Consider the following 26,883-nt stretch of genomic DNA (forward strand, 5'->3'; position numbering starts at 1 on the left):
TTCCTGTAAGTTCTCTGGGTTTACAGGCCAATCTGTCTCTGGCTGTGTAAGAAATGCAGGACCAGATAACCATGTGGTGTCATGTAGAAATTGTTGTACCTCCATACCTCTCGAGGCAAGGTCTGCTGGATTATTTGTTGTGTTCACATATCTCCACTGGGAGACGCCAGAAGCCCTGAGAATCTCTGACACTCTGTTTGCCACAAAAACACGGAACCTGGAAGTCTTGTTATTAAGGTATTTTAATACAGAGGTGCTGTCTGTCCAAAACACTGAATCTAGGAGAGGTAGCCTTAGTTCTCTTTTCCACAGTATGTCCATGCGAACTGCCAGCACAGCTGCCGTCAATTCCATACGGGGAATTGTGACTGGTTTTAAAGGTGCTACCCTGGACTTCCCCATTATAAAGGAACTGTGCATCTGGTAGAGACTGTTCTGCAGCAGGAGGTAGGTAACAACACCATACCCCTTCTCACTTGCATCTGCAAAATGGTGCAACTGAGCAGTGGTTGCTTTTCCAAAATCAGTAGGTTTCAAACATCTTTTGATGCTGATGTTGTCTAACAATTGCAATTCCTCCATCCAGCTTTTCCACTCTTGAGCAACGGCTGATGGAATAGCATCATCCCAACCTATTCCCTTCTGACACAGGTCTTGAAGGATTCTTTTAGCTACAAAAATGACAGGAGCTAGGAATCCCAATGGGTCATAGAAGGTGCTAACAGTAGAAAGGATCCCTCTTCGGGTCCATGGTCTATTTGGGATGGATATACAGAACTTAAACGCATCCGATTGTAGACACCACCATACTCCTAATGCTCGTTCAACAGGCAAAAGGTCACAATCCAGATCTAGGTTTTTAACCTCTTTGGCTCTTTCCTCCTCAGGTATTACTGCCAGGACGCTTCGGCTATTACTTATCCACTTTGTTAAGTGGAAGCCACCTTTGGCGCAGATGAGTCTGAGGTCTGAGTAAAGAGATATGGCTTCCTCTTCAGTGCCTATTGAGGCAAGGCAGTCGTCCACATAGAAACTGTACAGAATGGTGTCAATCACCTGTTGGCTAAAATCTGCTTTGTTGTCTTCTGCACATTTCCGCAGGGCATAATTAGCACAACTCGGAGATGATGTTGCTCCAAATAAATGAACACCCATGCGGTACTCCTGCATGCTCTGATTGAAATCACCATCAGGCCACCAGAGGAACCTCAATAGGTCAGAATCTTCCTCTGGCACATGCACCTGATGGAACATGGCTTCAATATCAGACATCAAAACAACAGGCTCTTTTCTGAACCTAGTCAGCACGCCAATCAGGCTATTTGTTAAATCAGGACCACTCAAAAGTTGTGCATTGAGAGAAATGCCCTGGAATGATGCAGCACAGTCAAAAACGACCCGAATCTTTCCCTTGGTAGGATGGTACACCCCATGATGAGGGATATACCAAACCTTTCCATCACTGCGCTTCAAGTCTGTGATTGGCACTCTTTTTGCATAACCTTTAGATAGAAGATCTTTCATGAAGGCAGTGTAGTCTTTGTGAAAGTCTTTATCTCTGATGAACCTTTTCTTTAAGCCTAAGGCGCGTTGTTCAGCGATTGCTCGGTTATCAGGCATTCTTATGTCTCGGTCTCTCAAAGGCAAGGCAATGTTGTAGTGTCCATCACGCAAGGTTACTGTCTTACTGGCCAACTCTAGAAACTTGGAGTCTTCCTTTGACAACCCCATTTGTTCATCATGGCTGCTCTCAGGAAAATCTATCTTGAATTGTTGCTTCCATAGACTATCCAATGTAACAGCAGAAATTCTGTTCATGGTGACAGCTGACAGACAATTTGGTCTTTCACAGCATTCCCGGTCAATTGGCCCATTCACTGTCCAACCGAGCACGGTTTTAATGGCAAAAGGTCCATCACTTTCGCTCCTGATAACCTCTAAAGGTTCTAGGGCTCTGGGCATGTTCATGCCGATCAAAAGCTCCACCTGTGCTTTAATCTCTGGCAAATGAACACGCTGCAAATGTGGCCAAATATCCAGATCTTGTTGCTTTGGGATATTATTCAGATCTACAGGCATTTTATGCTGAGTAAAGAGGTCAGGCATGTCATAATACAGTTCGCTGTCCAATCCGGCAATTTCAAGTTCAGGTACAATGAAACTGTCCACAACTTTCTCTTGTCCCATGGTACGCAAGAGAATCTTTGTTTTTCTCCCAGTGAGATTCAGCTTATCCAAAAGACCCACTGTACAAAAGGATGCTGAACTCCCTTGGTCCAAAAAGGCATATGTTTCCAGTGTTTGTTGGCCTTTCTTTGATTTAACTTTGACTGGCACGATGGGAAGTCTACAGTCCTGTTCACCGGCCCCAGTAAGACCACTAGTCTGAACTGTGACAGGAGATTTCACTGCTTCCGCATCAAGTTGAACTCCATTCTTCATCTTGTGGTGGATATGGAGTATGCTTGCATGTCTGAAACCACATATTTTACATGAAAGGCGTTTTCTGCATTCTTTGCTGATGTGCCCTTTGCACAGGCAACCAAAACAGACGCCATTTCTCCTAAGAAATGAAATCTTCTCATTATGAGGTTTCCTTTCAAGCAGAGAGCATAACTCCAATTTGTGTCCACCTTTGCAAAACAAACAAATCTTCACATCACTCTGATGGTCTTGAACCTCTGACGGATTATTTTTCTCAACAGCAGAAGTAGTGATGCCAAAACTACTTCCTGTAGTCCTTGGGCGAGAAAAACGTTTCCCTCCGTCTGTGCCCTTGGCTGATGGATTTATTGATGGAGCATCAGTTAATTTTCCAAAAACAGGATCTGTAGTAATTTTGACTTGACGCTCAATAAAGAAAACAATGTCCATAAATGTTGCTCTTCGATGCTGCTTCTCCTGGATGTCACATGCTACTGTTCGCCAGTTATCTTTTAACTTGTATGGCAATCTTTTAATCACAGCAAGCATATTAGCAGGTGTGTTTAATTCAGAAAGATCATGAATCTCCTCCATCGCATTACAACACCCACGTAAGAACAAACAGTATGCCTGAAGAGCTTTTCCGTCTTCTGATTTAATCAATGGCCACGAATGAACTTTATTCAGGTAAGCAGATGCAATAACATGTCCATTTCCAAAATGCTCATACAGCATAGTCTTTGCTTTTACATATCCACCACCATCAGACATATGTTGACAACTTTTGACCAGTTCGTTGGGCTGCCCCCTGGTGTACTGTGCGAGGTAATGCAGACAATCGTCAGGATCACCAGTCTTTGATTCAACGACCTGTTCAAACGAACGCATAAAGGCCTGAAAATGAAGCGGATCACCATCAAAAGGTTGAATTTCTCTTTTAGGTAGTGAAGAGAGACTTTGTTGACGAACCAACATGCAAGTTAATTCATTTTGTTTCTCCATAATAGATAACAGATTTTCATTGGTTGCTGATTGAGGAGCTTGCTGCAGATGCATATTTGATATTGTTCTGCTTACAGGATGAGAAGATCCAAGTAAAGGTGGAGACCTTCTCTTTGTCACATTTTGTTGCATTGGTTTTATTTGAAGATCTGCATTTTCATTAATTTGTTTTCTCTTTGTCTGTAGAACAAAAGTATTCGCATCTGCATTAAGAGTTTCAACAGCATTTCCTTTTGTTTTAAAATATGATTCCATTCCATCGGATTTCCGTGAAGCTAAGCTTCGCACTGCAGATCCAGTTTTCAACACTTTTACTTTTGCAGCAGTTGCAGCTATTTCTGCTTCAAGTTGAAGCTGTTCTCTTCTTTTCCTAAGTTGCTCCTCCTGTTCTTCAATAGCATGCTTTTCTTTCAGCATAGTTTGACGTGTGAGCAAGGCAGCCATTTCAGCCTCTGCCCTGAGACGTGCAGATGAAGTTGATGAAACTTTGGAGCTTAACTTGCTTCCTTGATTTGAAACACTGTCAGATGGCAACACATCATCTTGAATGTCATGCTGGAAATGAGCAGATAACTGAGACTCCATTTGTTCTTGAACCTCCATTTCTTCACCAGTTGGAGTTTCCTGTGACCGTAACTTGTCAGAGGATGGTCTGCTTGAGCATTTACTTGTCTCAGAAAGCCATATTTCAACATCCTCAATAAATCCTTTGTTGTATTTAATGATACTTGAAAACCATGTATTTTGTTTATCTTTCTCATCAAGCGGAATTAAATGCAGCAAAGATTCATGCATCACAGTAGCATCTCTAAATAGGTGTGTTAACTCATCCAGCTGTGATTTCACTTCTGAATAATTTTTATCATCTTTCATTAACTCTTTAAGAGATGATATTACATCTTTCATTTTCTTGACATGCTTTTTCCGCTCTGTTTGGATAGTTTCAATTTTATTTGCGAGAGCTTTCTCAGTGAGAACAATCGTTCTTTTATCCTTTTCAGGATTCTCAACAACAGACACAGCAGATGATCCACTCATTTTTAATCCAAAATAAAGGAAGCTTCCAAGTAACAGCGAATCCTTAAACTTTATTGAACGCACGCAGAGCCACAGCACACACTCGCACACCAAATCCCGCAGCCACAATCCCACAGCAAAACATAGCGGGGGGGCGTGTCACAACAATAGCTTCACATGGCAGAACCAAACTGCGCTTAGAAGAGCGATACGCAGCACCAAACATTCAGGTTACATACCACTGTCGTCTTCTACTTCTCTGTCAATAGATCCTCTTTCGTAGGTGCAGTGGCGGTGGTGTGTGGGCTCGCGTTGGCGTTCCAGCTGTGCGAGAAACTCAGTTGTCGTGCTTTTTTTTTTTTTTCTGACAAATCTTAGCGACTATCCAACAAAGTCGCTGAGCGGCTGAATAGGGGAGTGGTTGTTGACGCGCAAGCTGATCAAAACGTAAATCCAAGCTGCAGTTGCAACGATTTTATTGTCCATATTCAAGCAAAACAGTGTTCAAAAGCAGCATAAAAACGGATCCGTAGAGTCAAACAGTGATCAAAAAACAAAACATAGCGGTCAGAAAAAAGTAAACCTCCCCCATCACCCACTCACTGAAGTCACCAAGTGAGCAACAGGTGATCTACAATCACTAATAACACCACGTGATCCCGTGCTACACCTATCCACAACAGTGTCATTTATTATGTTTCAAAAGTAACTCTAAACAGATGATTACTCTAGATTTAAAGGAACTCGGCGTTTCTGCTGTTTTGCAGTTTTGCAGTTTTCTGGAAGTTTGTTCCAGATTTGTGATGCATAGAAGCTGAAGGCTGCTTCTCTATGTTCGGTTCTGGTTCTGGGGATGCAGAGCAGAACCAGAACCAGAAGACCTGAGAGGTCTGGAAGGTTGATACAACAACAACAGATCTTTAATGTATTGTGGTGCTAAACCGTTCAGTAAACTAACAACAGTATCTTAAAGTCTATTCTCTCAGTGTAAGTACTCTAGCCTAGGTGATGTGCTCTATCAGAACACCAGCAGCAGCGTTCTGGATCAGCTGCAGCTAGAAGATGTTGTTGCAGTAATCAATGTGACTAAAGATAAACTCATGGATGAGTTTCTCTAGATCTTGCTGATACATTAGTCTTCTATTCCTGGAAATGTTCTTCAGGAATGAAGAACCAGAAGAACATTTCCAGTTATGTATGAACAGCTTGTTTCTGTTTTCGATTACATTTTTTTGTACATGTTATTGATAGAGTGTTTGTGTAAATGAGCGATTGTGTTTGTCCTTTGATAGACCTCAGATAGACATCAAATACAGCAAATACAGTTGAGGCAACAATTATTGATCCCTCTGGCAGATTTAGATTTTTCAGTGACTTTCTTTCAACTAAGATATTTGTTCTTTAATAGGAAATGAGGCAAAAGCTAAAATTATGTAAAAGAAGTTTGAATTTGAGGGGGGAAAACTTTTTATTTACTTTTTATTAATAATGGTCGTTCTATCCATCCAAATAACTGCATGACAAAAGCCACTGTATTTATTCCAAACAAGTCAGAAAGAACTCATTGGTCAGTGCATCTCTAGACTGTCACCCAGCAGTTGGATGCTGAAGTTCATCTTTTCTGCTGATGTGTGTTCCTGCTGTCCAGGGACCTGCTGAAATGGTGCGAGCGGATCAGTGTGAACTTTGACAGCGCCTCCCCTGCCACAGCACAGCGAGTCTTCTTAGAGGTCAGTATGCTTTGACTTATTTTTATTCTTTTGTTCAACATTTCACCTTGAAAAAGCTGTTACCTCCACAATTTCTCCAAATAAAATAAAAAAGTAGATCTGCAAGTATTGTCCCCAAAATCAAACATTCTGTTCCTGTCTATCTGTCAGGCTCTTGACTGCTTCACAGCCATGCTGTCCTGCCCTGCCAGCAGACTGCACATGGCTGAGATCATTGGAAGCAAGCTGAACATCTCCAATGAGAAGGTCTTTGTTTTGGAAGGATGTTTTGGTTTGGAGAAAAGCATCACCCTTAGAAAGACAAGTGAAGATGAGGAGTCGATTGAGTCAGAATGACCTCTGTCCTGTGTGTGTGTGTGTGTGTGTGTGTGTGTGTGCGCGCGCGTGTGTAGGCTCAGTACTTCTGCCAGCTGTATCAGCCCAGCGTGTCGCTGACGGAGCTGCAGGCCGCAGTGGGCAGAGCCACTCTGCCTCGGCAACAGGCCGACACCGTGCAGCTGGCCATGTAAGTGGGACGTCCCCACCACTCACCTCATGTCCACTATGCACCCAGCTGGTTGCTGGTTCAGCGTTCAGCCGCAGATAAAACAGGGCAGACCCCTGCTGGGACACTGAATAAACATCAGATTGATTTTAAACTATTCTGTTGTAAACACAGTCATCTAACGATTCAACCCAAATATCCCCATTGATCCTTCCCCAAAGCTAAAGTGAATGGGTGATAACCTTTGGCCTAGATACAGAGTAAATATTTTCCAATGGCACACTCCTATCAGTCAAAACATTATGATTACCCATCCTGTATTGAATAGCTTCTCCTAATGTAGCTCTAATCACAAACATCATGTGTGTATGTGTGTGTTATCCAGTGTAAGCAGTAGTAAGACATTTGCTGCAACCCGACCCTCGGCTGTTCTGCTGGAACAGCTGGCTGTTTGTGTGGCCAAGGGGGAGCCAGTCCTCCTGGTGGGAGAGACGGGAACAGGGAAGACCTCCACGGTGCAGCACCTGGCCTCAGTCACCGGTGGGTCCACACTGCCTCAGCTTCGCTTCCCAATGACTTGTCAAAGCTGCTCACTGATACTCCTTGTCTGGAATCCCAGGACACAAGCTGAGTGTGGTGAATATGAACCAGCAAAGTGATACAGCCGATCTTCTTGGAGGGTGAGTGACATATCAGAGATGATTAAACACGATTACTTCAGTTAGAGAGCAGGGTGCTGCCATAGAAACTATCAGAACATGATGTGAAATAATTTCAGCACACCAGTCTCTTGGTTCTTATTTAACAGAAGAGTTTAGTTATCTTGATGAGGGAAACACTGGAAACTTAGTGCTTTACACCAAGTTGCACCAACACGACTTCAGTCACTGGACACACTGTCATATTGATTAGGTCACGGGTCAGACATGGAGATTATAAAGTAAAACATTACACTTCCTGTTCTCGGGGGGCGTAGCTAAAGTGATGTCACATTTTGTATTTTTATCATTTACTGCATCTACCCGTGATTGTAGTGAAGCACTATGGTCAGCTGAGGTTGTTGTAAATGTGCTAGAGAAATAAACTTTGATTTGACTTGACGCCCCTTTAGCATGCATAAAAACTCACCATTTTGATAACTTTCGATTCTCCATTCCTTATGAACAAATTGACCAAATGTGAACTTGATCAATCAAAATCTCTAGGGGGAGTTTGATCAAATTTTGGAGGCTGTAAACAGGCCAAATGGGTCAAAATTTGGGCTGTTTCAACTTGGCAGGTCTGAATGTTTCCCACATTATGTTTATAAAGATATCCTTTAAGATATTTTAAGAATATCTTTAAGATTTATCTTTAAGGAAAATGAAAAGAATGGAGGAGGTGCAGATTTTGAAGCTCCAGTTAGAAATATTAAAGAATACAGACGAATAATGCAGAATGCGTTTTTTTTTTTTTTCATGTAATTGTGCAACCACCGTATTTAGATACAAGCCGGTAGACCACAGGCAGATCCTGCTGCCCCTGCGGGAGGCTTTTGAGGACCTGTTCTCCCAGACGTACTCCAGGAAACAGAACTTGACCTTCCTGGGCCATGTACAGACCTGCTTTCGGGAAAAGCGCTGGTACGATCTGCTTCGACTCATGGACCATGTTTGCAAGTCTGCTCTGGCTAAGGAGCTGCAAGAAAAGCCAGAAGGTAGGGTACCAGAACAAGTAGCAAGTGAGAAGACCTGTGTTGATCATTGACATGCTGATATTTTCTTGCCTGTGCAGATTCCTCTCTGCTGCAGCAGTGGGAGGCTCTGGCATCCAAGCTGAGCCAGACCCAGCAGCAGATCCGAGCCTGTGATACAGCCATGGTGTTTGCTTTTGTGGAGGTAATACCTCTCGTAGCACATACACATTCCTGCTCTTACCACTGCAGCAGCTCTTACCATGTGTGTCCTGTAGGGGACATTGGCTAAGGCGGTGAAGAAGGGCCACTGGATTCTGCTAGATGAGATCAACCTGGCAGCAGCAGAAACGCTGGAGTGTCTGAGTGGGCTGCTGGAGGGCAGTACTGGCTCTCTGGTCTTACTGGATCGTGGAGACACTGGTGAGGCCAGTTGTTATGTTACTCCTTTGTTTTGTTTATATTACATGCCAATCCACTAGGGGGCACAGTCATATCACCAGTGCATATGCACTGGCATTTATGAGAGTATGATGTTATGGGGTTTATACTCTTCTTTATGTTATGTGTGTTTCTGTGATGAACATGGTGGAATAAAGTCCACCAGATCCAAAACAGAAGTTATCTTTACTGACTAACAGTCAGGACTAGCTTCCAGCCACGTTTGATGGGATCACTTTCTAACACTGGGGAGTCTTGGCTTGAAAACACTCCTCTTTACCATAAAGAAGAAAATGCAGCACATCTACAACTGTTTCCATCTCCTGGTAGAGGAAAGAGTATGCTGCGTCTGGTTGTGGTTCCTTATATCTGACGTTTCTCCATGACACATTTTATGAATGAGCTGATTAAACTGGATACAGTAAGTTCAGCTGTTACCAGAACAACAAATAGGTCAACCTATTAATATGCTACAGTCTATACTTGGTCTCCTATATTTGTGCTGCTGTTCAGGATGATCAGAAATGTCATTACTGTCACATGTATGTATTCCAGAGCACCTGGTTCGCCACCCAGACTTCCGCCTCTTTGCATGCATGAACCCAGCTACTGATGTGGGGAAAAGGAACCTTCCTCTGGGTCTTAGAAACAGGTAAGCTTTCACTATGACCACTGACTCTAGATCAGTTAAGCCTGGAGGCTGAAGCTAACAACTTCCAAGATGGGCCAAGACCAGAGTGAATGTTTACCATCCTAAAACAACTCCAATCCCAATAATATCATAACGGTTAACATGATTGATGTTTTATGACCTTTCAAAGTTTCATTATGTAGTTGATGAATATCCATGCAGTTGATCCATCCATCAACTGCATGAGTAAATGCATTTACCCATCCCAGGAGCCTCCTACTCCCAGGAGAAGGAGGCCATGTTCAATACTTGAGCTTCCTGTGTGAAACATTTACTCAGAACAATTGTTTCCTATGTTTAATCAAACAACTCTTCTAACTTCTGGCAGCAGCAGGCTGTGCTCCAGTTCTGATACTGACATGAGTGTTTTTCTTTCAAATCTGGCATTTTTATTTCTGTCTGCCTGCATAGTAGTGTTACAACTGAAGTATTGTTAGCATCTTTGCTGCTGAATAAAGAGTATGTTCATGTGTAAAGTTACTGTTGAGCTCAGAGTGGAGCAAAATTGTTGACTCAGAAGTACTTGAGGGCCACACAATAAAAAAATGAAAAGGAATTTTGGTATGAATTTCTTTTTCTACCAGCTTAGAAATATGAGTCAGATTTGTTTGTATGGAAGGCGTGTGTAAACACAGAGGGTTTTACTGTCTTTGAAGCAAGGTAAACAGTTTGCAAATTACTTTGGGCTCATGAAAAAAATAGAACCAAATGTAATTTATTCTCGTTAGTAAGAGGAAGATTTGTGTCTGTATTTCTTTAAAAGGGCATGCTGTGCTTAGCCAAGTTGAATTCATTGATTAAAAGCAGATTTGGTGCACCAAAGTCTGAATTTGAGGAAAAGTTTCTAGTTAGATGTGGTCCTAGTCCCTGTGAAACCAAGGAGAAAACAAAAAGCTTGTTTATCAGAAAACAAATGCTTTGTTTTACCTAAAATGTCTTATTCTAAGGAGATTTTTAAAATTAAAAATAATAGTAAAAAGGGAACCAAATGTGTAAATTGCACACTATGGCCACCCCTGAGTCAAACCAGTTTATAAGATTATCATTTTAAGCTGTTCTAACTTTCAATGCATGGAGGGGGAACATAGAAGCTGTGGTAGGAAGGTGAAGATGTTTCTTTTTTTGTAAGTTTGTTTTTTGGACTTGTCCAGATTTACTGAGCTGTATGTGCATGAGCTGGAGAACGAGGGAGACCTGAGGATCCTCGTGTCAGACTACCTCAAGTGCTTGAACCCCCCCAAGAGTGTCATCAGTGGTATCATAAGGTCAGCCTTAACATGTTATCACAGTGCTTGTCTGTCAGTCTGACAATGAACCACTTCAGTCTGCTTTGTTCATTGCAGGACAATCTGCTTGGACTAGATCTCACTGAATTATTGTGGTTGTGCCTCAGTTTCTATCTGGAAGCTCGGAGGGAGGCCTCTTCCCGCCTGATGGACGGGACCGGTCACAGACCTCACTACAGCCTGCGCACGCTGTGTCGGGCTCTGAGCTACGCAGCAGCTAACCCCTGCCTCAGTGTTCAGCGCTCTCTGTACGAGGTGAGGCCAGGCGGCGTGCAGGGCTGCTCCTTCTTACAGTGGGATGGCAGACGTTTGAAAATCTGTTGTGACATTCCATCCACAAATCTCTTCAGGGCTTCTGTTTGAGCTTCCTCACCCAGCTGGACAGGAGCTCCCATCCTCTGGTCCAGAAGCTGGTGTGTCAACACATCCTAGCAGGGAATACCAAATGTCTGAAACAGGCAAGTCTCAAATTGTTCTGCTTTTATTGATCATATCCAGGACCTGCTCAATGGCTCAATAAAGTAAAACAATTCCATATTTGTAGGAATGCACTGATGTGAAAAATTTGGGCTGATATTTGGTGTTATGACCCATAACACACACAGAACATATATATATATATATATATATATATATATATATATATATATATATATATATATATATATATATAAAATAACTAGACCACTCAACTGATATTGCCTCTCTTAAATGCTATGCTGTATCACCATCTATGTCACATGACCAACCCTCTCCCTCTCTTGAAGTGTGGAGATAAGTACCAGCTATCAATATTGGCACATTTTTACTTATCGGACCGATACCGATGTTAATGCTGATATATCATATATCTCTCCATATTTGTGCACTGGTAAGACATATAGACTATGTCAAATGAAAAAATTTTTTTTTTTTTCATGTTTAAATCTTGATAAATCTATTATGTGACTAAGTTATTGATATATCTCTGCTGAAGTAGAAATCAGTAGAAAGTTTTCCTAATGACTGGTTTGTTTGGTATGTTTTCTCCAGCTGATCCCAGCTCCACCGGGCCGGACCTGTGTGCAGATAGAGGGCTACTGGGTTCCACAGGGAGAACTGGAGCCAACTCTGGATCCCAGCTACATCCTCACTGCTTCTGTAAAGCTCAACCTGCGGGATCTGTCCAGAGTGGTATCTGCAGGGTAGGGAGACTCTGACCCAGCCTGACTCTGTCCCTCATTTCCCTAATATTCAATAGCTTGGATCCCAAGGTCAGCTCAGATAATCTGGGCTCTTTGTAAAGGCTAAATGTGTCATGTTAGATGTAGTGTTCTCCGTCTGCACTCTGTGTCACTGGGACAACCCAGACTGGATGAGGCTGAGGGTCATCATGTTAATATGAGCAGTGATTGAGCTCCACATATTGATTAGGCTATAAATGGTCCAGTTTTATAAATCTTAGCATTGAGTTATGCAGTCTGCTGAGACGTTTACATGCACTCATCGTGGACGCGGATCTCAGGTTCCTGGACTGGCCTCATTAGTTTGAACTGCTCTATTGTGTGACAATATGGATTCTCTCTAATCCACACATGGTCAAAATAATGCATATCTGCTGAAACACACACCACACTTTTATTCAGACTAGTTTTTGAATGGGTTTAGAGTATAGTGAAGGTCAGGGTCATTCCAGGATGCCCAGTTCAGCAATGAAGCTCAGTTCATTTGTGGTAAAGTTCAATAATTTAGAGGTGAACATCATTTTTCCTTATTTCATCCAATTTATGCAATGCACCAGAAAGTGTCGGTAAAACAACCCCACAGCATGGTGGTTCCATCACCACAATGCTCTCTGGCATTGAGGTAGTTCTCTGGGTTGCTCCTGATTTCCATTCATCTTAAGGGGAAATCTGGGTCAGATACTTGGAACAATTAGATGTTCCAACAGGTACAAACACAAACACACATCCAGACTACAATGGATTAAACACACTTGAGTTTAATTTTCTGGATGGACCCCAACATCAAACCAGTTGAACATTTAAATGGATCTGGTCAGGAGCCCAGCCAGTTCAGATGAGCTCTATCAGTTCTGTCAAAAAGAATGTTCAAACATCCATCTGGGATTCAGTCAGGAGTGTGTCACTGGCTGTTTATTGTTGAAGTGCAACTTGCTAAGAGACATTTATTGAAAACATGAGTGTGTGTATGTACACATTTGAGTAAGTGTGAACATTAGAAAATTTGCAATCAATTCACTCAGGTCCAGTTGTGATGAATCCTTGTAGAGGTTTGTTCTACATACAGCTTAGCTCTTGATATCACAGACTGATTTGACTCCTGTGATTAAATGATTTGTGCAGCTCTGGTTATATAATCTGTCCATTGTGGATCAAGTGCATCATTAAATCCATGTTGAGTGGACATACTTATTAGCTTAGTTTCATCCTCTCTCATTACAACGAACCTCTGCACTCGGCTAATGACTAATCAATGCTGTGTCCTGCCATGTTTTGGCCCTACAGGACGCACCCAGTGCTGATCCAGGGGGAGACGTCTGTTGGGAAGACTAGCCTGATCCGGTGGATGGCCTCAGCCACTGGGAACCAGTGTGTGAGGATCAACAACCACGAGCACACCGACATCCAGGAGTACATCGGCTGCTACTCCTCAGACGACAGGGGCAAACTGGTGTTCAAAGAGGGTAAGAGTGGTGAAACATTGAACTGTCAGTATCTAAAGGCTTTTCTAGGCATCAGCACTGATTCTTCACTCTACATAATTATTCCAGATCAGTTCCATGTGACTGACTGGGACATTTTTATTACTGTGGCATACCTCAAAGTTTTGGGAACATTATTCAAGTTCACAGTCAGGCTGCACCGAGTTCAGTTCTACAGACGGTCACCAATCTCTACAAAGCCTGACCTGTGATTTTGATCAATACTGAAATTCTTCTCTGAAAAGTCAAAGTTGCTAAGTTGGCAATAGTGGAGTGACTGTTGACCACACTGTCCAGACATGACCTGGTGGGCTGAACTGTCAGTCAGTTCTCTCTCACAGTGATCAGCAGCTGATTTTCAGACCTTTGCAGAGATGGATCAGATCGGTTTTATCAGCTCATCGCTGATCTCCTGAAAGGAAATCTGGGCTGGTTTACCAGGTCATTCCTAATTTATTTGTGGTTCTGTGGTTCTGGTCCATTCCCCCTCATCATCCTAATCAGTTTTCAGTCTTGCTTTTAGTTTTATAATTTACTTAGTACTAAATAACCACAACTTATTGGACATGTGAAATTCTAAATGCATGAAAAGATATTTAATTTAATGTTTGAGCACTCTTCCTGAGTTTGGACTGCAGCTGGTTTCCTACTTGCTGATGTTCACTTATTTAATTCATTAGATCAGTTGAACCTGACTGATGTTCTTTTTTTGTCTGTAGTTTTTAAGTAGAGCTTATTTTTGTTCTGTATCTGAGTTTATGTGAGCTATAGACCGTGGTGAGAGCTACTTGATGTTTAGAACCAAACCTTTACAGTAGGAAGGTGCAAAGTTGCTTTATCTTGTCTTCAATTCTTCAACAAGAACAGAAAAAAAATTAAAATTATCCTTAACTGTTTGGAGAACTAAGGAATTCCCCAAGAGGTTCATTGTGGAAACCCTCAGATTTCCTGGATTGTATAATAAATGTTGACTCTGCACTCAGGTGTCCTGCTTGATGCCATGAGGAAAGGCTACTGGGTGATCCTGGATGAGCTGAACCTGGCCCCCACCGACGTGCTGGAGGCTCTCAACAGGCTGCTGGATGACAACAGGGAACTATTTGTGGCTGAGACTCAGGAAATCATCAGGGCTCATCCCAGATTCATGCTGTTTGCAACACAGAACCCCCCAGGGCTCTACGGAGGCAGAAAGGTATGTCATCACATCAGGACAGCTGTTCTGATCTCTGTTCCAGCTGTTGTACTAAGAAAAACCAACTTGCCCCCTCCCCCCCGTTTCTCTGCGGAGTCTCACATTTTTTTCCCACCTTTCAGTTTTTGATGTGTTTTTAACCCAGACTTGCAGTTTGATGTTACTGTCATCGTTGTGTGTTTGAAACCTTCTAGAGCAGTGGTTCCCAAACTTTTTCTTCTGCGCCCCCCCCAGTGGTTTCCAAACATTTTCTGCGCCCCCCCTATGGATTACAAATGGCTGTCTGGTTGAAATGACACGTGTGACCGGGGGTCGGGGGGTTGGGGGTGGGCATCGACTTTCTTGGGGGCAAAATAAATGCTGAAAATAGACACCAACACCATTAGCCTACAAGGTACTTGTTAAGCTTAAGGTTCTGTATTGATATTAGCTAGTCATCTTTTAGCTGACATTACCTGCATCCAACAGCTTTACTCAACTCAGTCGGTTAGTTTGGAGGGAAAAACTGTGAAAAGTTCTTTGCGTTTTGCTGGTTTGCTGCCATGATTCTAACACAAACCTACGTAGCTCCGCACAGCAGCAGCAGGTCTCCTTCACAGGTGTAAACCCAGCGCGAGTGTCTTAGCGCTCATGTTGCGTTTAAAGGCGGCTCGGAAAAACAGGTTACAACATGTTAACAACGGATTAAACAGTTTTAACTGCTGATAAAAGTGACAGAGGACACAAAGATGGGAAGTGTGGAAGCCTCTACTGTATCAAATTGACATAGGAATAACAGAGAGTTGGCCATTCTAAGGTAAAAACCCAGCGCATACAGTGTTCATGTTTTTTTTTGTTTTTTTCATCCAGACGGCTTCCCGCGCCCCCCCTGCAATGACACGGCGCCCCCCCAGGGGGCGCGCCCCACAGTTTGGGAACCTCTGTTCTAGAGGTTAAGTGGCAGTGGCACCTCATGCTGCACCTGATGAAATCCACTTTATAAATTCTGCCTTTGCATAATGAACTGATAAATATGTCAGATGAGACATTCAGTGTTTTCCTCCCTCCAGTTCCTCATCAGCTCAGTTCATTGTTTCCAGTTGACAACTTGTACAATCGAAGCTCTTTACAGGACGATCAGGTCAGACTCGCATAGAGAATCCAGTTAGCTCAACTTTAGATCATGTTCATCCAAATCCAGTCTGAGCTTCCAGTCCCATTCAGATCCCATTAGATCCAGTCCAGTTCAGCTGATTGCTAAATGCTCTTCTGTGTGAGGACTCAGTGGAATGCATGTGGTGACAGTGGAGAGGAATCCCAGCGTTTCAACAGGAAGACAAACTTTGTTCAGCTCAGGGGTTGTAATGGAGCTGGTTGTGTGTCCAGGTTCTGTCTCGGGCGTTCAGGAACCGCTTTGTGGAGCTGCACTTCGATGAGCTGCCCAGTGCAGAGCTGGAGACCATCCTGCACCAGAGGTGTAGCTTACCTCCATCCTACTGCACCAAGCTGGTCAAGGTCATGCTGGACCTTCAGGTAGTTTTACCTTACTGTGTATGTATACTGGCTGTGTTGATACCTACTGCAGCTTCATATCCCCCTGTACCTCCCAGTCACTGCGCAGAGGATCTTCTGTGTTTGCGGGGAAACATGGCTTCATCACTCTGAGAGACTTGTTCCGCTGGGCGGAGCGCTACCGGCTGGAGGAGCAGGCGGAGGCCTCTCAGGACTGGCTGCAGCATCTAGCAGATGACGGTGAGTCTCATCAGACATGAGGCCCCGCCTCCTGTAGAAGCTGGCTGACTGAGCAGAGTGTTTGGGTCCAGGCTACATGCTCCTGGCTGGACGGGTCAGGAAGCAGGAGGAGGAGGCCGTCATCCTGGAGATCCTGCAGAAGCACTTCAAACGGACGGTGAACCCCGACAGTCTTTTCTCCCAGAAACAGCTCATCAGTCAGTTCAGTGAGTAGAGGTTATTTCATTCGGCACTGGCAGGCCGTAACTTTGAAATGAAATGAAATGAAATGAAATGAAATGAAATTTTATTCGAACATGATACAAATATAAAAATAAAATAGTGCACAGTAACAAGAAGTGCATAAGAAAGAAGAGAAAATACAGATTTTTTTGTTTCAGTTAACATATCATGCTCAAAATGGGGTAGGAAGAAGTGAGAACTTATAAACTCCTACCCCCTAAACACTTGAAACTTTAGAGTCCTACTGTCATTAAAAAAATCAAAATCAAAGTGGCAGTCAGAAGTAACAGTTACTAATATTTACCTATACATTTTCCCATTTTATGCTGGTTTGTCTTTCTAAACCCTTACACCAAGTTATCTGCAATACACACCTTATTGCTTTCTGTCACCCATATGTGTATCTATTGAAAATTACCTCTTTGTACTTTCTTTTGAATTGTGTTAAACTATTGCTTTGTTTTAAATCTTCATGTAACTTGTTCCATAACTTTACACCTTTAATTGAAATACAGAAGCTTTTTCTTGTTGTTCTAAAATTGCGGATCTTGAAGTTTGAGTGACCCCTTAAGTTATACCCCCCTTCTCTTTCAGAAAACGTGCTCTGTATGTGCTCAGGTAACAACTTTTTAGATACTTTGAACATAAACTGAGCCATTTTAAATTCTACAAGCTCGTCAAATTTGAGAATTCTGGATTTTATGAAGAGTGGGTTTGTATGCTCATAATAACCGACATTATGGATGATTCTAATGGCTCGTTTCTGTAGGACGGTTACCGGATGTAAAGAGCTCTTGTAATTAACTCCCCACACTTCACAGCAATATGATAGATATGGTAAAATCAGAGAGTTATATAGAATATGAAGTGATTTAGCATTCAATACATGTCTAGCTCTAGCCAATATGGATATACTTCTACTGAGTTTACTCTGTAAATGTTTAATATGAGGTTTCCAACTGATTTTGTCATCTATTATTAGACCGAGGAACTTATTAGCAAAAACCCTTTGTAGAGTTACGTCCTCTATTTGAACTTGGATTTCAGTATTTTTATAACAGTTCCCAAAGACCATGATTTTCATCTTGTCCAAATTTAGGGATAATTTGTTATCCCTAAATAACAAATTTGCTTAGGAAGGCTTTGCTTCCTAAGCAAAGCCTTCTGTTAGTTCTGCACCTGCTTTGTAGGGAAAATTTCTTTGACGGGAAATATGGTCCATAGAATGGGTGAAAAGTTCTCTAATACAACTGTAAAACATTTTAGAGGCTTAAGTAAGTGATGAGTTGGGCCTGCTGTGACTGTGGTCATGGTTGGAGGTTTTGACAGAAGCACTGACCCCTCAGCATGACTCCTGCTGCCATCACCAGATCTTGCGGTGGGCAGCGTTGCAGCAGTACCAGAGGAGTTCCGTCATGTGGTGTGGACTCAGAGCCTGAGGAGGATGGCGGTGCTGTTGGGGCGAGCGCTGCGCTTCGGGGAGTCAGTTCTACTGGTGGGAGACACAGGGTGAGCTCCTTCCTGCTGCTGCTTGTGCCCGTCCTCTGCTCTTCCTTCCTGACTCTATGAAGGATTTAGATTTTTCCTTGTCAAGCCCTTTTAATCCTGTTTCCTCTCCAGATGTGGGAAAACCACCATCTGCCAGCTGTATGCAGCTCTGGCTGGACAGAAGTTCTTCTCTGTCAACTGTCACATGCACATGGAGACGTCAGACTTTCTGGGAGGCCTGCGGCCTGTTAGATACACCCAGCAGGTACTTATGAACACATGTTGGCGTTCTGGTAAGACCTTTTATTAATCCGTTGTGAACTGGAGCTATGTTAATAAACTGAGATGAATGAAATAGAGGCCAAACAAATCCTGCAGAAGCAGACCAGGTCTGACATGCTGTAACTTTGCCTCCTAAGCAAAGTCTTCTGTTATCTCTGCTTATGCTTCGTAGGAAAAATTTCTTTTCCATGGGAAATATCTGTTTCATAGAATGGATGAAAGGTTCTCTTAATACAAAACATTCACTGACAGGATGAGCAGGAGGCTAACACCTGAAGCTACTGATGAAGAAGCCAGGGAAAGAACAAACTAAAGAGTGTAATGGACTTCTAGTTGCAATAGATCTATTGTAGATCCATTTTGTAATGATCATTTGTGTGTGATCATTCCTAGACTGTTGGTGAGGATGTTAGGCTGTTTGAGTGGAACCATGGACCATTGGTGCTGGCCTTGAAGGAGGGCGGAGTCTTCCTCCTGGATGAGATCTCACTCGCAGACGATTCTGTGCTGGAAAGGCTCAACAGGTACAAGCAGAGAACCGGTCCTGGTTCCGATAGTCTCTCCACAAATACATTTTCCTTCACTTTTCTCCTTTTGTTTGTTTTCCATCATGTATTTTTCTTTTTTTCTTTCTTTGGGAAATGTTTAAATATTTCAAGGTGTTGCCTCATCAATTGATAATTTAACCTTTAACCTAATTTGGCCTTTCTGCTCTTTCTAAGTGCTGGCAACATCTATTCTGTCAGTTTAGAGTAACAATTTCCTACGAGTTGCTAAACAGTTGAGCAGAATTTGTCGTGATGCACTGTGTTTCCTGCCAGTGTCCTGGAGACTGAGAAGAGCCTGGTGCTGGCAGAGAAGGGCACCGGAGACGACGACGATGTGGAGCTTATCAGAGCGGCTGCAGGCTTCCATCTGGTGGCCACCATGAACCCTGGAGGAGACTTTGGCAAGAAAGAGGTACGGAGCTCTGTAGGGAGGAACATGACAGACATGGGAATTACCCCAGAGGTCAACTATAATCTGACCTTCTGACTTATAGAATCCACCAATGGATACTTATTCACATTTTGTCACAATAGAGACACAAACTCAAATCAAACAAAATATTATACATAATTCCCCAAAAAGTTTTCAAAGTTTGTCTCAGTCTGCTCTAATATGTTGTCTCTGGGTTTGTCCTGTTTTTAGCTCTGAACAGAAGTCGAACACATGCACTACGTGTGTCTGGTTCATAATGTTGTATTTTGAACCTTAAATTTGAGCGTCTTTATTATTCGTTAATTGAGAACAAAGGGCTAAACGGGGATTTATAAAAGGATTTTCTATTACTATTCAAAAATCTGCAGCTCAGAGTTAGGACTAAACGTGGCAAACTGTGGAAAGGTCCAAAGATTTTAAACGGGTTAGCAATATGCTATAAGTGGAGGTGAACTCTGACCTTTGTTTTGTTGGACAGCTGTCTCCTGCCCTGAGGAACCGCTTCACTGAGATATGGTGTCCTCAGAGCACCAGCCGCAGCGACCTGGTCCAGATTATCCAACACAACCTGCACTCTGGACTCTCATTAAATGGTAAACCAACGTCTGGGTTAGTTAAACTGGGCCTCCCTGGGATTATTATGTCCAGGGTTAGTGCTGCTGATGCCTTTACAGTGAACATGTTGCGTGCGTTTGAATGGAATTCAGGCGTGGACGTTGCAGAAGTGATGCTGGACTTCGTGGAGTGGCTGGGCCAGCAGGACTTTGGCCGGCGCTGTGTACTGAGTGTCAGAGACATCCTTTCCTGGGTGAACTTCATCAACGCTGTGTGTGAGAGGGATGAGGACAGCTGCATGGCCATGAGAGCAGCTGAGGAACGGGAAGAAGACGAGGAGGAGACGGCAGAGTGGGACCTCAGACTGGATGCTGTCACAGCTTGTGTCCATGCTGCCTGTTTGGTTTACATAGATGGCCTTGGCTCAGGTAAGCTGCAGCCCTGTCTCAGTGTTCCCCTGGGAGCTTCAGCTCATCCAGAGCTTCCTTGCAGGAACTACGTCGTCCTGTGCAGACGGTGCCCTGGCTGCACGCCAGATGTGTCTGGCTTTCCTGCAGCGGAGGCTGAATAGGACGACCCGGCTTGATGAGGAGATGCTGGAGGCCCTGAGGGTCTATGACCCCTGCCTGCCACGGGACCCTCAGTGGGGAGAGGACTTCTTTGGCATCAGCCCCTTCTACATCACCATAGGTACGGATGTTAATTATCTCTCTGTATCAGCACTCTGCAGTCAAAAAAGTCCAACTTTCTCAATGTCCCATCACTATGGAAACTCACTGCTCTGAGGCACCTGAAGGTGCTCTTTTTGTGATTTTTGCACAGGTGAATGCTGTTTTGTTGTGAATGCTTATCTCAACTGCATTGCAGTTGCAGTTCCAACTGTGGGCTGTTGAACCTCAGGTATTTTGACAGGCTCTAGAGCTGCTTGTAAACTGGACCTCCATTGAATTGGATTGGATTGAAATTTGATTGGACTCTTTTTTTCATTTCATGTCCTGAGAGGGCTCTTGTGTAAATAAACTGGATTAAATACAATTAAATGTATGCAATCTGTCCGTTGTGAGGGAGGGAATATGTGGGAATATTTCCCTAGAACAAAGTGACTGCAATGAGTCTGCATTGTTGCACACATTTCTAAGTTTACAAAAGTGGAAGAAAAAGTTTCATTTCAGTGTAATGTCTCCATAGCTCTTATGCAGGCTGCATGTTAAACTGACTGATACGCTGGTGTGAAGCTGTGTTTAAAAATGCAAGGTTGACATGTAAAAGCCAAGTTTATTCTGTTCTTTTGCATTTTCAATATAATAACAGCTTATTATACTGGAGAGCTGCACCAATAGAATCATCCAGAGAGACAACTGGCTGGTTAAATCCTGACAAATCAAAGTTTCTTTTCTTCTATTCATTAAATGCATCAGAAATAAGAATTTTGATAATATTCTGTCCAAAAATGCAACTAGTACCATGTTTTTAGTTAAAGTTAATAAAAATCAGTTTGGGATATGCTCTGACACAAAAATTGGAGTAATTTTGTCTCTCGTTCATCTGATGTTGATATTAAAACTACGACCACCAAAAGACAAAGGTGCAGAACGTTTTGCCCTAATCATTTCCTATGAATGACCCTATGTTCCATCAGGATCTGAAGCCGAGAGCCGCAGCCTCTCTGACTACGCCCTCACAGCAGGTACTGCGGCCATGAACGCCCAGAGGCTTTTGCGTGCTCTGAAGCTGCAGAGGCCTGTGCTGCTGGAGGGCTCCCCCGGAGTGGGAAAGACGAGTCTGGTGGCGGCACTGGCCAAGGCCTCCGGGAACCAGCTGGTCAGAATCAACCTGTCTGAGCAAACGGTAAGGCTGTAATCCCCCTGCGCTCTGAGAGCGCAGCGTGTTCATGCTGTTCTCTCTGGCAGGACATCACCGACCTGTTCGGGACAGATCTTCCTGTGGAGGGAGGGAAGGGAGGAGAGTTTGCATGGCGAGACGGCCCCCTGCTGGCTGCTCTGAAGGCTGGCCACTGGGTTGTCCTGGATGAAGTAAGAACTACAAATCATGTAGTTTTAATTTCTACAGGAGTTTTATGTCTGGACTCTACTTTTATGTTTATTCTTGTGATTCAACTCAGGTAAGTTTGTCTCTTGCTGCTGCAGAAGAAGCTGAAAAGTTTAAATGTAGTAGATTATCCATTTCATCAAGTCCACATGATTCCAGTTTAAACTCTTGTTGGATGCTGAATGAGACTCAGAGTGTTGACCTGCTGCTGTTCGTCCCTCAGCTGAACCTGGCCTCCCAGTCGGTGTTGGAGGGGCTCAATGCCTGCTTTGATCACAGGGCAGAGATCTACATTCCTGAGCTGGGCTTGAGCTTCCAGGTCCAGCAGGAGAAGACCAAGATCTTCGGCTGCCAGAACCCGTTCACACAGGGCGGCGGGCGCAAGGGACTGCCCAAATCCTTCCTCAACAGGTTCACTCAGGTGACAGTGACTTTAATAGTGTAGTCTCTTCAAAATGTTCAAAAGTGATAACAGGACTTTTAAATGAACAATGTTTATAAGCTATTAAGGATCCCAGTAGAGATGCACACATTACAGTTTTGTGGCAGACTGGATGGCTGGAAATGATGATAATTTCCAGCTATCAGTCAGTTCCTCAGTGCGTCTCTAATGTCTTTCATTCTCATGCTGCATCTTTAGCTCTGGACAGTTTCTGAAGTTCTAATGCTGCTGATGACGTCATCCTTTCTGCTCATACTGAAACCCATTGATGTCAATATCACCACTGCTTACTGACTGCTTCTGTGTGTGTATACAATCTTTCTAGGTCTTTGTGGACCAGCTCACCTACAAAGACATGGAGTTCATTGGAAATTCTATTTTTCCTGCCATTGATAAAGAAATCATCACAAAAATGGTTGAGTTCAATAACAGGGTGAGTTTCTCTGAGAGAACAGAGCTCTGTCTGGTAGTCAAAGGTCAGGAAAACTTCAGATGAGGAAAAATAACAACTTTCTCTGCTGTGTTTTACTGAGTTCATATTCAAGCCAGTGATGGTGAGCTTCTGTGGTGCCAGATAAAACCTCATTCATCAGCCCTTAACACAGAGCTTAGATCACACTGTTCCTGTTTGTTGTTTCAACTCAAAGTGAACAGGTGCTTCTTCATCCCTTATTTGGAGTCATCTGCATAAAAACTCTTTCCCAGAAGTCCACAGGGTTGGTTAAATACAAAGTTTGAGTTCATGTAGTTCTCTAAAGTTGAGCTGCCAAATTGTGTTCCCAACCAGCTAGCCTTGTTCATCCTTCAGATTGTTTAGAAGTTGTCTGATGATCAAGCCGCATGGCCTGATGGCCAGTGACAGCTGCTTATGAATTAGTAGTTAATATCTGATCGCATCACTGCTGCAGAAAATGTTACTCGTTTTCAATAAATGAATGATTTTCTTAACCCCTTTAAATATAGTCAGTAGAAAAATCCAGAAACGCAGTCTATGTAGTGTTACAAATTCAATTTCAGTCTTTTTTTCTTCCACTCATTCAGGCCGAGTAACGCCCATTTTGTTGCTGTTTTCCTCCAGCTTGTTCAGGAGGTCTGTGTGGAGAGGCTGTGGGGGCAGAAGGGAAGCCCCTGGGAGTTCAACCTGCGGGACGTATTCCGCTGGTGTCAGCTGATGCTTACTGACCAGTCGCCAGGATTTTTCAACCCAGGCCAGCATGTGGCCTTAGTGTATGCTGACAGAATGAGAACTGAGGCAGATAAGGCAAAGGTAAGCTCAACACCCACTGAACCTGTTGCTCAAAGATGTTGAACTTTCAACCTTTTTCAAAAGTCTCCACTCTGAGGATGTGTGTGAGCCAGCAGCTGATGGATCAGTGTGTGTGCTGTGGTGTCCCTTAGGTCCTGCTGGTGTTCAGGGAGGTGTTTGGGGAGGACTATGAGCCCTACTGTGGCTCCAAACACTTCCACATCACTCCTCTCAGTGTTCAGGTTGGTCAGCGCTGTTGAACCTCGTCTTGCCATCTGTCTCGTTAACATGGCTGAAGTCTTCTTTGTGCCCTGCTTGCTGCTGCTTTAGGTGGGCTTCTCTGTGTTGTGTCGCAGTGGGGGGGCCCCTGTGGCTCTGGACCCCCCACTGTCCATCACACACCAGTGCCTGAAGCCTTTAGAGTCTCTGATGAAGTGTGTGGATATGGGCTGGATGACCATAGTTGTTGGTCCCACAGCCAGTGGCAAGACCAGCCTGGTGAGACTGCTGGCCCTGCTGACTGGACACCGTCTGCGGGTGATGGCCATGAACAGCGCCATGGACACCACGGAGCTGCTGGGGGGATTCGAGCAGGTAGTGTTTCAGCCAGCACTCTACTGCAGAACACCAGGGACCACTGTAAGCTTTCCCTCTCGTCCCGTATGCAGGTGGACATCATGCGTCCATGGCAACAAGTACTGGAGACAGTCGACTACATGGTCGCCATGGTGATAAGGCGTGGACTGATGTCTCTCGACGATGGCACTCAGGACACAGAGTTTCTGCTGCAGACATGGGGTGTGTTCTGCCAGTGGTTGAAGGAGAACGGACTACAAAAACCAGGAGGAGCAGTGACCTGTGAGGCGCTCAACAAGATGGAGGTCATCATCCTCCTGCTGCAGAAACTCAACACCAAGCTCAAAGTGTTCACCGGTAATTTATAGTGCATCATATGCAGGATGCTGTTTCCATGGTTTCAGTGGCGACGTGCCCTAATGTAGCAGGCTTTGCCTTCAGACATGTCCAAGCTGCAGATGGACTTCACTCTGCTGAAGGAGCGTCTGGCCCAGCTGGAGGACGGCTGGACCAACGGTGGCTTTGAGTGGCTGGACGGGATGCTGGTCCAGGCCCTGCAGGCCGGAGACTGGCTGCTCATGGACAATGTCAACTTCTGCAGGTACCAACTTCTGCATCATCTCTCTAATTCCCCAAATAGTTTTTGATCATTAATGACAGAAAAAAAAACAATAAACTCCCAAACAGAGAAAATCTGATGATTTTTTTTTAAAAATGTGGCAGCCACATTTTCTTTGTACCCGAGTTGGTCAGACACTCATAGAAAATGTCTCTTGCAGTGAGCAACACTGACCAGCAGATTAGTTTGGGACGGGTCAGGGTTCTGGTGGAAGATCAGACTTTAGTTTAGTCTCTGATGGGTGATGGCCAATCAGTTTTCAGGTAGTTTGGAGCCAACCACTCATTATGTGTTTCTTACTCAGTGCTTCTGTCCTGGATCGCCTCAATGCTCTTCTGGAGCCCAACGGGTCCCTCACCATCAATGAGCGGGGTGTAATCGATGGGAAGACCCCCAGGATCACCCCCCACCCCAACTTCAGGTGAGTACTGGCGGGTATTTCAAGGTTTGGATGGTTCTGTTCAGCTGATGTGTTCCTGGCTGTGCAGGTTGTTCCTCACCATGGACCCAGTCCATGGGGAGCTCTCCAGAGCCATGAGAAACAGAGGGGTGGAGGTCTACATCCCAGGGGAACGTGAGGGGATGTGCTGGGACACTTTGGACCTAAAGACCCTGCTCCACTCTGCCGGTGTGACTGGGAACTGTGTGTGTGACTTACTCATTCAAATCCATCAGGACATCAGAAGTGCCATCTGGGGTAAGCCTTGTGAAATCTGCTGCACTTCCACTAGTGGAGCCAGAGTTTTCAGACACTTCTCTGCCTCTCAGACTCCTCGGCCTCTTCAGTGGCGGCCCTTCTCCACGCTGCCTCTCTGCTGTCCTGCCAGCTGCAGCGAGGTGCAGACCTTCGCAGCGCCCTGCAGCACGCCTGTACTGAGGTCTACGCCTTCTGTCAGCGCTCTGCTGCCAACCAGAAGGTATGTTATCGCTGCCTTATGGCATTCAGGTCACACCCTTACAGTATCGACACACCGTAGTGGAGGAAATTTCACAGTGTTATGTAGGCGAAAAGGTCTCAATGAGCAACACATCATGCCCCATTGTAGGGACATTTAATACGAAGGATTTGAAGTGGTCCAGGAAAAATGGGTTACTCATGGTTAGGCCTTCTTGTGTGGCTAAATAAAAATACTAATAATGGTTTCATGCATAAATTGTCTTTTGTATTTACTCAGCTTAAAATGTGTTACATCTGAAACATTTAAAGTAGACATATCATGTTTTTAAGTTCTTCCTTTCACATGTAAATTATACACTTAATGGTCTGCATAAAGTAGAACTGCAATGCTTTGGTCTGACCTCCTGCTTATTGTAGCTCCACAAACCGCTGGCTTACCTACTGTTAGAGCAACTCTTGTTAGAGCAATGAAATGTTTTAGAGCAACTCGTTTCACTGTGTTTTTGTAAATGTGAATGAGACATTTCACGCCCCACCCTATTCAGATATTTTTGTAGTTTGATAGCAGCGATAGTTATTTATCTACAGAGAAGTTTTTATTCAAAAGTTTATTAAAGATACCAACAACATCCAGCCTTAGATATTGGAGTCAGACTCTGACCCAGAGCAGGAGAATGACAAGTCTGCAGAACCACACATTCAAATGAATTCATCATAATGGTAGTATTACTGTATTTACACCTTCACCATCTTTACCAGGCATCTAAAAACTGACACATAGCACTAGCAGAAGCAGAAGGCTAGATCATCAACTCATTATCAACACTACATTCATGTCTAAAATAAGCTTTGCAGTCATTTTAGCATCATTAGCAGCTTGGCGCTTTACTGAGTACCTTGTTTTAGTAGACAAAGTATAAAACCCCTCTCCATACTGGCAGAGTTCTGTAAGTTCTCCAAAAACAGACTTACGCACTGATGTAGGAACATTCCCGAGAAAAATTAAGTTTAGCCAGACACTTCAATAGGCTCTGATGTTGGGGATGATGTGCGTTAATACACGCTAGAACCAAACATTTTGACTTGTCTATACTTCCAATTTCAGCATAACTGAACTTGGACTACAAAATTGGGAAAAAAAATGGTGGACT

General features: G+C 43.8%; 1 protein-coding gene across 2 annotated transcripts in view; it reads left to right on the plus strand.

Moving 5' to 3' along the window:
- The window catches only part of mdn1 (midasin AAA ATPase 1), a 64,216-nt gene that overhangs the window by 8,703 nt on the left and 28,630 nt on the right, over window positions 1-26,883 (plus strand). For both annotated transcript variants that reach the window (XM_015013167.2, XM_015013168.2), the window contains exons 11-47: window positions 6,092-6,173; window positions 6,324-6,419; window positions 6,566-6,678; window positions 7,043-7,197; window positions 7,277-7,337; window positions 8,142-8,353; window positions 8,431-8,534; window positions 8,608-8,752; window positions 9,326-9,422; window positions 10,613-10,726; window positions 10,855-11,002; window positions 11,098-11,205; window positions 11,780-11,931; window positions 13,255-13,433; window positions 14,435-14,643; window positions 16,009-16,155; window positions 16,233-16,374; window positions 16,446-16,580; window positions 17,967-18,105; window positions 18,217-18,349; window positions 18,760-18,890; window positions 19,188-19,326; window positions 19,826-19,940; window positions 20,055-20,330; window positions 20,395-20,592; window positions 21,542-21,750; window positions 21,813-21,935; window positions 22,175-22,372; window positions 22,719-22,826; window positions 23,472-23,660; window positions 23,792-23,881; window positions 23,970-24,233; window positions 24,308-24,572; window positions 24,657-24,816; window positions 25,139-25,255; window positions 25,323-25,531; window positions 25,603-25,751. In XM_015013167.2, the coding sequence (XP_014868653.2) occupies window positions 6,092-6,173; window positions 6,324-6,419; window positions 6,566-6,678; window positions 7,043-7,197; window positions 7,277-7,337; window positions 8,142-8,353; window positions 8,431-8,534; window positions 8,608-8,752; window positions 9,326-9,422; window positions 10,613-10,726; window positions 10,855-11,002; window positions 11,098-11,205; window positions 11,780-11,931; window positions 13,255-13,433; window positions 14,435-14,643; window positions 16,009-16,155; window positions 16,233-16,374; window positions 16,446-16,580; window positions 17,967-18,105; window positions 18,217-18,349; window positions 18,760-18,890; window positions 19,188-19,326; window positions 19,826-19,940; window positions 20,055-20,330; window positions 20,395-20,592; window positions 21,542-21,750; window positions 21,813-21,935; window positions 22,175-22,372; window positions 22,719-22,826; window positions 23,472-23,660; window positions 23,792-23,881; window positions 23,970-24,233; window positions 24,308-24,572; window positions 24,657-24,816; window positions 25,139-25,255; window positions 25,323-25,531; window positions 25,603-25,751 (5,611 nt within the window). The remainder of the gene's footprint in view (window positions 1-6,091; window positions 6,174-6,323; window positions 6,420-6,565; window positions 6,679-7,042; window positions 7,198-7,276; window positions 7,338-8,141; window positions 8,354-8,430; window positions 8,535-8,607; window positions 8,753-9,325; window positions 9,423-10,612; window positions 10,727-10,854; window positions 11,003-11,097; window positions 11,206-11,779; window positions 11,932-13,254; window positions 13,434-14,434; window positions 14,644-16,008; window positions 16,156-16,232; window positions 16,375-16,445; window positions 16,581-17,966; window positions 18,106-18,216; window positions 18,350-18,759; window positions 18,891-19,187; window positions 19,327-19,825; window positions 19,941-20,054; window positions 20,331-20,394; window positions 20,593-21,541; window positions 21,751-21,812; window positions 21,936-22,174; window positions 22,373-22,718; window positions 22,827-23,471; window positions 23,661-23,791; window positions 23,882-23,969; window positions 24,234-24,307; window positions 24,573-24,656; window positions 24,817-25,138; window positions 25,256-25,322; window positions 25,532-25,602; window positions 25,752-26,883) is intronic.

The sequence above is a fragment of the Poecilia mexicana genome, unplaced genomic scaffold (genome assembly GCF_051168715.1).
Source record: "Poecilia mexicana isolate PSO_F unplaced genomic scaffold, ASM5116871v1 scaffold_21, whole genome shotgun sequence".
Lineage (NCBI taxonomy): Eukaryota > Metazoa > Chordata > Actinopteri > Cyprinodontiformes > Poeciliidae > Poecilia > Poecilia mexicana.